At 45.8% G+C, this 12,212-nt stretch overlaps 1 protein-coding gene across 1 annotated transcript in view; it reads left to right on the top strand.

The window, feature by feature from the left end:
• ankmy1 (ankyrin repeat and MYND domain containing 1) overlaps window positions 1–11,803 on the top strand; it is a 93,628-nt gene extending 81,825 nt beyond the window's left edge. The window contains exons 23-27 of the mRNA XM_041205737.1: window positions 644–776; window positions 3,419–3,525; window positions 8,116–8,202; window positions 8,314–8,474; window positions 11,685–11,803. Of these exons, the coding sequence (XP_041061671.1) occupies window positions 644–776; window positions 3,419–3,525; window positions 8,116–8,202; window positions 8,314–8,474; window positions 11,685–11,803 (607 nt within the window). The remainder of the gene's footprint in view (window positions 1–643; window positions 777–3,418; window positions 3,526–8,115; window positions 8,203–8,313; window positions 8,475–11,684) is intronic.
• Window positions 11,804–12,212: the final 409 nt, after the last annotated feature.

The following is a 12,212-nucleotide window of genomic DNA, read 5'->3' as shown; positions in this document are numbered from 1 at the left end:
GGCAGTCTGTTGTTTGTAGCAGACTGGAACAGCAGCAATGCCTTTGACCTGAATGGATTCTCCAGTGTAAGTTCTCAGATTGGCGGACATCCACTCCAATGTCAATGTTTGACTCCCTTCACTGAGGTAATGAACGTATGCTCCCCAACAACAGTAGTTGAAGCCCCTGTATCCACCTCCATCTGAAGTTGCTTGCCATTCACTTGCACTGTCACTGTAATGGGCTCAGATTTAACAGCAGTCACATGATACACAGAGTATACATCGAGTAGCAGCCTCTGCCTTTGCTGTATCAGTTAGCTCAATTAGATTCGTTGGTTGTTTTGCTGTTTGCCTATCCTTTGTTCTGCACTGCCTAACCAAGTATCCTTTCCTGTGGCAATAATTACGTTCTGCCTCAATGAATTTACAAACATCTGCTCCTTGCTTTCCTCCACATCTATAGCAAATGCATACCTATTTAGCTGACGTGTTGCCAACAGATAGGCTTCCTAAATCTTTGTGTATTGGGCATAGAAACCTGTTTAAAATCTGCTGTTTTGATTTCCGCGCCATGCTCAGCGGCAGGTTCCCACCCAACAGAGTATGACACCATTAACCACACGCTGCGAAGCCTGTGAGTCTTTCGCTGCACTTTCCATAGCGAGAGAAAGTTCCAAGGTATGCTGGGAATCGATGTCGGATTCGGCTCGCGAGTGGCGCTGTATGGCGTCGTCCTCGACTCCACATACAAGTCTGTCCCGCAGCACATCATTCAAGGCATCCCCAAACTCACGGTATTCGGGTAACTGTTTCAGATTCGCCACAAAGATAGCAATGGACTCTCCTGGAGCACGAACTCTCGAATTAAACTTGAAGCGCTGCATGATCACAGACGTTTTGGGCTAAAGGTACAATTTCACAAGTTCCACTAACTTTCTGTATGACCGAGAACTAGGCGCATTCAGGGCAGTCAGGTTTCAAATCAGATTATACATTTTGCTTCCACATGCACTCAGCTGGATAGCTTTATTTTTTTCTTCAGCAGTAATCTCGCTTGCAGTTAAATAGAACATGGGTCACTCCACATACTGACTCCAATCTTCAGTGTTAGCATCGTATGAATTGCAGCTTCCAAACAGCAGCATGGCTGGTATGTATTGTCCAACTTTGTTTTACTCACATCAGCCAGGGTGAAGAACAGAGCAGAAGCCGGTTTTATCCTCATCGCCAAATGTAATAACTCGGTGGAACAGCAGGTTTGATGAAGAAAAGGCTAAATTTTACTTAGGAGACATGTAGAGGTACTTGCACGCTAGACACAATTTCTCCATCAGAGGCTCCACCCACAGGATCACCCACACAATAAGCTTATTGGTCGAAGCCTCTGTAATCGCACTGCGTGATGAGTGATTGACAGGAGGGAGGAAAAATACATCTAGTTACTATACCTCGACTCCCTTGTAGATCAAAAATCTGTCTCACTCAACCTTGAATATATTCAATGGCCCAGCCTCACTGCTCTCTGGGGAAGAGAATTTCAGAAATTAACAACCCTCTGAGAGAAGAAATTCCTTCTTATCTCTATCTTAAATGGGAACCCCCTTATTTTGAAACTTTGCCCCCTGGTTCCAGATTCCCCCATGAGGGGAAGCAACTTCTCAGCATCTACCTTGTCAAGCCCCATCGGAATCTTATATGTTTCAGTCAGATCACCTCATTCTTCTAAACTCCAATGAGTACAGACAAAGTCTATTCAATCTTTCCTCATAAAACAACCCCTTCATACAAGGAATCAGCCTACTGAACCTTATTTGAAGCGTCTCAGTAACTCACAAGAACTTTTCAATGCCCTGTTAAACAAGTCAATTCATTTTCTCTCTCTGAAGTTGCCATTCTTCATTGATTCTTGTCAGCCGTGGCTCTGTTTCAGTCTTTACTGAGTAGGCCAGCACTAATGTCGAGCCCTGCTTTTGCTTTGCACACCCATGCACCACCACCCCATCCCCCCTGCACCCTCCCCCACCTCTCCCCCCCCCCACCAAATTCAGCCAAGAGCTCAGAAACCCTTCACCGCATTCATACGATGCTACTGAGAAAACCACTCAAGAAGACTTTCTGCCTGCTTGAAATGGCGTACAGTCTCTGCGCTTGCAGAAAACCAACCTCACTTACCAAAATTCAGAGTGTTTAGGTGCAGGTTGTCAGAACCAAGGCTTAGGGGCACCCAAAGGTGAGCAGGGCTACTTGGGGGAGGTTTAACAGAGCACCAGTAAGTTTCCTGATGCCTTTCCTGTCAGGATGACCTTGACCATTCGGCCGTTGTTTGGCAGGGTTATCTGGTAATGGTTGGGAAGAATCCCAACCCCCACTGGATCTCCTGTCTCCACCAATGGTTCAGTCTACCTTACAGAATCTGTCTGGGTAATGCCTGGTGTGATTGCCTCTGAAACAGAGAGTGACTTGGTTCTGAATGTTCCATTGTAGGCATATCATCTTGGAGGCACCCTAACCCTAAACCTTGCTTACCACCCACACAAACCAACATTTTAAACTTAAATAAGGCTGACTTCAAAGGAATGAGGTGAAAGCTGAACACTTTAAACTGGGTGGTGCTGTTGAAAGGTAAATGTAAAAAACAGCAGGGCGTAGTCAAAAAGGTATTTTGTTGAAGATAAGATTAATACAAACCTTAAAAAGCAGAAGGTCCACTCGCAGACTCAAGCAATCACGGTCAACAATATGAGGCACCAATTGAAAAAGCAGCATAGGTTCTACTTATGGCACTTGGTATCCTGATTATCCAAAAAATTTTCCAGGAACAATCTTGTAACTTCTGAAAATCTGTTGCCATTGCTGCAAAATCTCACTTCTTGTAAATAGCACCAACTGCAGGCTTAGCCTCTCCAGCTCTTTCTGCTCTCTTACAAAAGCTTGTAACAAACATGAGTTTTCCATTCCACTAGTCTTTTGTCTACTGTCGGTTGCTGCTGCATCTGAGCAGAAAATATTTTGACTCTTGTTTCTCCCTCAACTCTCAATTAATTGATCGCAGTGAGAGAAGCCTCTCTCCATCAGTCTTCTCTGTTTGACTGTGGCATCCAACATTAAGCTTTATCCACAGTCGGGGCTCTCACATCTTCTGGGGCCTGGATTCTCATGGTTTCCCTCATATTGTCTGTAAAATGTGAATTAACCACTGTTCTATGCTTCTGTGACACTCACACTCGGCTTAGAAATGTGTTCATGTTCACCCTGTCACTGATATAATTGCTCCCTCTAATCCTTAAAACAACCACCCCCAGCTATCTCCATGCTATCCCTAAATTGGTATCTTCTAAAACTATGGAAATTGATACCAATTCTTAAATGATCCTTGGAAGCTTTGACCTAATCTATGATTGGCCATATCATTTTCAGCCGGATTCCTGTTGCCTAGGTTACACCATTCAAACTCAGCACTTCATGCTTCAACAAATTACCTGTCATTGCTCTTAACAACCTCAAACTGCCTTACCTGTATACCTATGAACATGTTATCTTCAGGTAACCACCACCCAAATCCATATGCATGGGTATCTTTCTTTTCAACTCCTAGTTTTGGTGTTGTGGCTAATGGCGCGATCTCAAACTCTTTTGCTGGTGATTTCACTCTATCTTGGGTTAACTGGGGGAGAGATGCCACCACTGGCGGGATTGCGCTGACATCGGAGATTCCACCACATCCACACCCCCATCCCCCAAACCCCAACCCCCACTGAGGCCAGTTTCTTGAGTCCAGTATTGAACTGGGGGCAAAAACAGAATTACCTGGAAAAACTCAGCAGGTCTGGCAGCATCGGCGGAGAAGAAAAGAGTTGACGTTTCGAGTCCTCATGACCCTTCAACAGAACTAGGTGAATCCAAGGAAGGGGTGAAATATAAGCTGGTTTAAGGTGTGTGTGTGGTGGGGGGGGGTGGGGAGAGAAGTGGAGGGGGGGTGTGGTTGTAGGGACAAGTAAGCAGTAATAGAAGCAGATCATCAAAAGATGTCACAAACAACAGAACAAAAGAACACATAGGTGTTGAAGTTGGTGATATATATCTAAACAAATGTGCTAATTAAGAATGGATGGTTGGGGAATTAAGGTGGGGGGAGCATAAAAGATTTAAAAATATTTAAAAATAATGGAAATAGGTGGGAAAAGAAAAATCTATATAATTTATTGGAAAAAACAAAAGGAAGGGGGAAGAAACGGAAAGGGGGTGGGGATGGAGGAGGGAGCTCAGGACCTAAAGTTGTTGAATTCAATATTCAGTCCGGAAGGCTGTAAAGTGCCTAGTCGTAAGATGAGATGTTGTTCCTCCAGTTTGCGTTGGGCTTCATTGGAACAATGCAGCAAGCCAAGGACAGACATGTGGGCAAGAGAGCAGGGTGGAGTGTTAAAATGGCAAGCGACAGGGAGGTTTGGGTCATTCTTGCGGACAGACCGCAGGGCAACCCCATCCACCACTACTCTCCTCCGTCTGGCTGAACTTGTTCTCACCCTGAACAATTTCTCCTTCAATTCCTCTCACTTCCTCCAAATAAAAGGTGTGGCTAGGGGTACCCACATGGGCCCCAGCTATGCCTGTCTCTTTATGGGGTATGTGGAACATTCCTTGTTCCAGTCCTACTCCAGCCCCCTTCCACAACTCTTTCTCCGGTACATCGATGATTACTTCGGTGCTGCTTCATGCTCTCGTCGGGACTTGGAAAAATTTATTAATTTTGCTTCCAGTCTCCACCCCTCCATCATTTTCACGTGGTCCATCTCTGACACTTCCCTTCCCTTCCTTGACTTTTCTGTCTCAATCTCTGGTGATAGACTGTCCACCAATATCCATTACAAGCCTGCCAACTCCCACAGCTACCTTGACTACAGCTCCTCACACCCCGCTTCCTGTAAGGACTCCATCCCATTCTCTCAGTTCCTTCGCATCTGTCGCATCTGTTCCGATGATGCTACCTTCACAAACAGTTCCTCTGACATGTCCTCCTTCTTCCTTAACCGAGGTTTTCCACCCACGGTAGTTGACAGGGCCCTCAACCGTGTCCAGCCCATCTCCCGCGCATCCGCCCTCACGCCTTCTCCTCCCTCCCAGAAACATGATAGGGTCCCCCTTGTCCTCAATTATCACCCCACCAACCTCCGCATTCAGAGGATCATCCTCCGCCATTTCCGCCAACTCTAGCATGATGCCACCACCAAAAACATCTTCCCTTCACCCACCCCGGTCGACATTCCGTAGGGATCGTTCCCTCCAGGACACCCTGGTCCACTCCTCCATCACCCCCTACTCCTCAACTCCCACCTATGGCACCTCTCCATGCCCACGCAAAAGATGTAACACCTGCTCCTTCACTTCCTCTCTCCTCACCGTCCAAGGGCCCAAACACTCCTTTCAAGTGAAGCAGCATTTCACTTGCTTTTCCCCCAACTTAGTCTACTGTATTCGTTGCTCCCAATGTGGTCTCCTCTACATTGGAGAGACCAAACATAAACTGGGCAACCACTTTGCAGAACACCTGCGGTCTGTCGGCAAGAATGACCCAAACCTCCCTGTTGCTTGCCATTTTAACACTCCACCTTGCTCTCTTGCCCACATTTCTGTCCTTGGCTTGCTCTATTGTTCCAGTGAAGCCCAACGCAAACTGGAGGAACAACACCTCATCTTCCGACTAGGCACTTTACAGCCTTTCAGACTGAATATTGAATTCAACAACTTTAGGTCCTGAACTCCCTCCTCCATCCCCACCCCCTTTCCGTTTCTTCCCCCTTCCTTTTGTTTTTTCCAATAAATTATATAGATTTTTCTTTTCCCACCTATTTCCATTATTTTTAAATATTTTTAAATCTTTTATGCTCCCCCCACCCCCACTAGAGCTATACCTTAATTCCCCAACCATCCATTCTTAATTAGCACATTTGTTTAGATATATATCACCAACTTCAACACCTATGTGTTCCTTTGTTCTGTTGTCTGTGCCATCTTTTGATGATCTGCTTCTATTACTGCTTACTTGTCCCTACAACCACACCCCCCCACCGACTTCTCTTCCCCCTCCCCCCCCCACACCACACACACACCTTAAACCAGCTTATATTTCACCCCTTCCTTGGATTCACCTAGTTCTGTTGAAGGGTCATGAGGACTCGAAACGTCAACTCTTTTCTTCTCCGCCGATGCTGCCAGACCTGCTGAGTTTTTCCAAGTAATTCTGTTTTTGTTTTGGATTTCCAGCATCCGCAGTTTTTTGTTTTTATTTTGAACTGGGGGCAGCCTCCCAGTGACAGGGCAGGGCTCCATCGACACCCCCTCTCCATCACCTCAGCACAGAGCCCTGGGCATATGATGGCCAGAGGAAGTGACCTCAGGCTGTGCCATGGAGGGACACCATGTTTAAAGTGCAGCCGCATGCACGCCTGATAGTACTCCCAACCCAGAACTGCGGCACTGAAGACATGGCCCCAATGGGCAAGAAGACTGCAGCCCCACAATTCAGTGGCACATCCCCGGGACACCTTCAGGACACTGTTGGAGACCATTGCAATGTCCTCTACCCCAGCTCTGGCCACAGGAGACCCATCAGTATCACCACCCTGTCTTGGCAGAGGTGGTCAGTGCCAATGCTGCACAGAAGAGGTTGGTCACCAAGTGCAGAAAGAGGATGAATGATCTCATCCGTGCTGCCAGGGTAAGGCAGCCATCTCACCACTCTAAACTCACACTCACAAGTCCATCACACATTCACTGGCACCTCACTCACTGCCAGCCAAAGGGACATCACCAATCACTCTTTCACACTGACCCTCACATCTCCATCTGGCCTCATCTCCTCTGGAGACTGTCTCCTCATCCTCACCATCTTAAGGCCACTTGCACAGATCAACATGTGCCCCCACATATACCCTAGGATACCCCCCTTCCCTAGTACAGCCCTCGTCCTGCAGCCTCTTCCCTTGCCTGAGGCCAATTCTTCCTCTTCCCCAAGCAAGCCCTAGCCTGACAGCCATTGAACAGCCACCTCCACCTTATGGCTGGTCTGGTAGGTAGAGACCTGCCCGTGAGCCGCCCTAAAAGTGATGTGGTGCTGCCTGCGAAGCCTGGCGCTGATGACTGCGATTGCTGCCCGAAGCAAGGTAGGAAACAAACCTTGAAGTCCCGAGTGAAGTGCAGCCCACCAAGTGCATGTCGCTCATGTACAGTCGCGCCAACGTATTCAGATAACCCAGCTTTGAGGATGATTCCAGCGAGCTGGGCTTATGATGATATGCAGATGTATTACAATGAAGTTCCCGACACATGGCAGTGGGAAACGTGGCCCACTATTGATGGGCAGAGCAGACAATTGCAAACTGGTTTCATAACGGTGTGAAACTGATTTTTGGCCTTCCCACCAGACTGCACACTCCAGTTATGCAGGCATGGAAAATTCCACCTGTTGAGTTTGATCTCGGGTCCCTGTTGAAGTAGCACATTTCAGAGTGACAGGAGTGATGCTATAAATGACCTTATGCTAGGAAAGGGGAATGGGTGAAATCATCTCTTGCCTACCCAATGGGAAACAGCATGCTTGTGAGTGCGGGTAAGAACAGAGTCAGACTTGACTTTGGTCAAGTTGCTGAATAGCTTATGGACACTTTTACACAGGTAAATGTTTCATCAGAAGAAATAGCAACATGGGCTAGGTACCAAAGGAACTCATAGATCACTAACACTGGCAAGATTTATCCTCAGGAGGGGAGCACCCTCACAGGTCCAGCATCTGTGCCTTTGAGCCATTTGAGGTTAGATCCTTCTTGTTAGAGCATATGGCTTTTGCCAGCTGCACCCCATTTGAACCATTACAGGGAGCTGGGGCAGAGAAAGTGTCCAATTTTCCAGCCTCACACCTGAAGTGCCCCCATCCCCCAGAATAGGAGATGCAGTGCATCACAAGGCAGCTGGTAAAAGCCTGCCAACACCCCTTCTGGAGGGAGAGGGCATTCCAGTGAGCATTGTTCTCCTTCCCTTCTGCCCCACCCCCTTCCCATCCCTGGCTTAGGACGTCCCGGTCTTTGGGCCACTTCTTTGATCTTTGAATGCCACCTCTTGCTCTTCCCGGTTTCACAGCATGTGTCCAGCTGAGGCTCACACCCTGGCAGCGGCAGAGACTGGGCACACGGATATCTGTTTGCTAGCACTGCTCCAGGAAAATGGGTACATGTACTGCCCTGACACACCTCACCAGAGGAAGAATCGGGCTCTGTTGGCAGCTCTTGGTTGCAGGCCTTGACTAATCAAATTTCTGTTCTTCCACTGGTTTAACAGGAGACAGCTGTTCAAGTTCAAGTTCTGTTATTCCTGTGGCCGTTCAGTGGGTGTCCGGCTGATCAATTGCAGCCGGTGTAAGGAGGTGTACTACTGCAGTAAGGCCTGCAAGGTGACAGCTTGGAATGAATTCCACAAGGATGAGTGCTACTTATCAAAAAGTAAGTGTACGTACCATTACATAGTGGCTTTGACAACCCTCCCAGAGCAGCAATGTAAACCCAATAACTTGACTGCACTTAGGCAGCACAGCCTGACCACCAAGACAAGACCTGCCCTTTATAGTTAGGGAACTTTAGAAAAGCTATCGGTCGAACTAAATATATCTGAGCATGACGAGGGACATCATGGCTATCATTATGGATGAATGATTGATCATTGATGAAGGTCTACAGGACTGAGAGCATGCATGCTATTAAATAAAGGGGTGGAAAATTCCTCTCCAATCCGTCTAAATAGCCCAGGAGACTGCATTGACTATGACTTCAATTAGTTGATCCCTATCTCTTGTATGATGCAATCTGTATTTCAGAAGCAGATTGATCCCAAGCATTTTGGGATAAGCTATAGTAAAATATTAGAATAGCAAGATTTACAGTCTAGAAAAAAAATAGTTAATGGGGTGAAGTCCACATTTTCTAAATGTATGGATGACTTTACATGTCTATATATATACCCTATTTCAACCTCCATATTTTCCCTCTGACCCTATTAACACAATTCAATGCTCACTTATTTAAAGAATACACACCCTTGCATATACAGATGGTTACATCACCAGCCAATAATTACACACAGGCAAAACATTTCCCGTCTTTTAATGCAAAGCTGTCAGAGTTAGGCACTGCAGGCATGCCAGACTAGGAGAAGCCTAATGCAGCAGGTCAATTGCAATCATCTGCTGTATTAGATTATTGCAATGCCTTGGGACAATTGCTACACTGCTGGACTGTAATCAAACGTTAAAATCAAAAATGCCCAGATTCCTGCCTCTTTAAACTCCCATCTGGCTAAATTGTTCTTCAAGTTCTGCTAATTGAATGTGTGAGGTGCATTCCTTTTTCTCTCTCTCCCCGTATGGCAGAGGGATAAATCTGTTCAAATCAGATAATCATTCCACTTTTAACAGAGAATGCTGCCTTTCATTTCCTGCCACAGGTAGACCTGTTTTACCAGAGTGCCTCAGTGAGGTTGCAGAGTGAAGCTGCCTTCTCAGTAGTGAATTGAGGGCTGTCTTGAATAACATGAACAATTTACCTCGGAGACATTCCTGAAAGCCAGTGTTAGAGCATCTTATTTGGCTGCTTTTATAAGGAACATTGCTTCATTTAAAACCTCTTCATAGAACTGTTTTGTGCGACTGTTTGTACAAAATAAAACAGCACCTGGTTTCATGCCAATTGGCACCACAAACATCCACACCCACTGGAGTGTTTTCTACCCCCACTGAAGTCAATAACAGATTGGATAAAGGCCCAGAATCGCATTTCAGGGCAATCAGGGCTGGGTAACAAATGCCGCCTTGCCAGGCGACACCCACATTCTGAGAAGAAGTATAAAAAATGCACATGGCACAGCCAATTATTAGCTGGCACAAAGATGTGCTTTTAACGGCACACAAAGCTGCAATATTATTTTGTGTAGTACTTAAATAAATGAAAAGTCAATTTGAAACAGGTATTGGAAAGTATGAGGAGGTCTTGTGGCACGATGGGTAACATCCCTACCTCTGAACCAGATGCTCTGGGTTCAAGTCCCGCTCTGGAGTTTGATGGCCAAGAAAGGTGTATGTGTAATGTGGCCAAACAAGTCGATTATCAGCCTGTAAATCCTTCCATTACGCCTGATAGCAGGCAGTAAGAGCAAGATAATTGTCACTGCAGTACTTTGCCAAGTATAATCATGGACCAATCCAGTTGAAGCCTATGACCTCTTAGGGCATGGTACTGAAGGCAGAGGATTGGAACATATAGAATAATCTAAAGGTATGAGTAGACACAAGAACTCAGGGGACATTCAAAAGGAGATGGTTTGGGGAATGAGGATCCCAGGGAATTGGGCTTTTGTGGGAAAGTTTAAGTATAAAAAGGATGGGCTTCAATGGGACATTTAGAAAACAAGTTAAATTATGGAAAAGTTGAGATACTGGAAGAATGAGTTTTCATAGGAGAGCTAGGCTGCCAGAGAAATGGACTTTGATGGGAGATTTGGATACTAGAGGAATGGGCCTTGATGATAGAATTGGGGTGGCTGAGGCTTGAACTTTAATAGGAGACTAGGGTAATAGAGGGAAACAAAAGAATTATTGACATTGGGAATGAAAAGCAAAATACTATGGATTTTGAGTCTAATATGACTCTTCCGAAACATTAACTCTGTTTCTTTCTCCATGGAGACTGTCAGACCTGCTGAGTTTTTCCAGCACCTTCTGTTCTTATTTGATTATTGGCATGGGGTTTGGTAGATGATTTAGATTTGTGAAGCATAAGCTTTAATGAGACAGGGTACCAGAAGAACAAATGTCAATAAGAGAGGCTGGACCCAGGTGGGAATGTTAGGTACTAGAAAGATGAGTTCAATAGGAAAGTTAGGGCTTTGGAGGAAGGGGCTTCAATGGGAGGGTTGGAGTACCAGAGGGGTGGACACTGATAGGTCAGCTGGAATACTGGATGGATGGACTCTGGTAGGAAAGTTGAAGTTCTGGAGGGATGGACTCTAATAAGTCAGCTGGAGTACAGGAAAGATAGACTCTGATAGGTCAGCTGGAGTACTGGACAGATGGACTCTGATAGGTCAGCTGGAGTGCAAGAAAGATAGACTCTGATAGGTCAGCTGGAGTACTGGACAGATGGACTCTGATAGGTCAGCTGGAGTACTGAACAGATGGACTCTGATAGGTCAGCTGGAGTATGATGGACTCTGATAGGTCAGCTGGAATATGATTGACTCTGATAGGTCAGCTGGAATACTGGAGGGGTGGACTCTGATAGGTCAGCTGGAATATGATGCCCTCTGATAGTTCAGCTGGACTACTGGAGGGGTGGGCTCTGATAGGTCAGCTGGAATACTGGAGGGATGAACTCTAATAGGTCAGCTGGAATACTGGAGGGATGGACTCTGATAGGAAAGTTGGAGTACTGGAGGGATGGACTCTGATGTAACAGTTGGAGCACTGGAGGGATGGACTCTGATGGGAGAATTGAAGTACTGGATGGATGGACTCTGATGGGAGAGTTGGAGTACTGGATGGATGGACGGACTCTGATGGGAGAGTTGGAGTACTAGGAGGTTGAGCTTTGATGGGCCAAAATGGCTATTTTGTATCCTAATCTTACAATAATTCTTGATGAAATCGCTCTCTCTGTTTCCAGGTCGTACCCCAACCAAAAAGGGCAAAGCCAACAGAGGAGGGTTTTTTCGGGGAGATGAACTGAATTGGAGCCATTCATCATCACCGTCAGTTGAATTGGACAACTACAGCTTTAATTAAAGTGATTTTTAATCTACTCTTTTCTCTATTTTTATTCTCACACATTTTTGTGGGGTTGGTGGCACATTTAAACATTTTTATGGTGATGGATGTCAATACAGGGAATTAAATACTTTTTTGGACAAGTGCCAATATTCAGCAGTACTAGGCCAGGATTTACATAGACTAAAACTCCCTTTTCACTGTCACTCCAGGCAAATTGTGGGACAAGATAGATGCAAAATAAAGGTTCCTCTATATGATCTCACCAAGAACTCTCATGGAATGGTGTTATGTTTCAGGCTTTTCCACTATAGGGGGACTTTAGTGTAATATGTTAAAATTTCTACCAATGAACTAAACCATTCTTAAGGAATTAAGTAGCATGACAGTAGATAAGGGCTTGCTGGTGTAAATTAGCTTCTAGGCA

The sequence above is a fragment of the Carcharodon carcharias genome, chromosome 2 (assembly GCF_017639515.1).
Source record: "Carcharodon carcharias isolate sCarCar2 chromosome 2, sCarCar2.pri, whole genome shotgun sequence".
NCBI lineage: Eukaryota > Metazoa > Chordata > Chondrichthyes > Lamniformes > Lamnidae > Carcharodon > Carcharodon carcharias.
The sequence above is the reverse complement of the archived record's forward strand: the minus strand, read 5'-3'. Positions and strand labels throughout refer to the sequence as shown.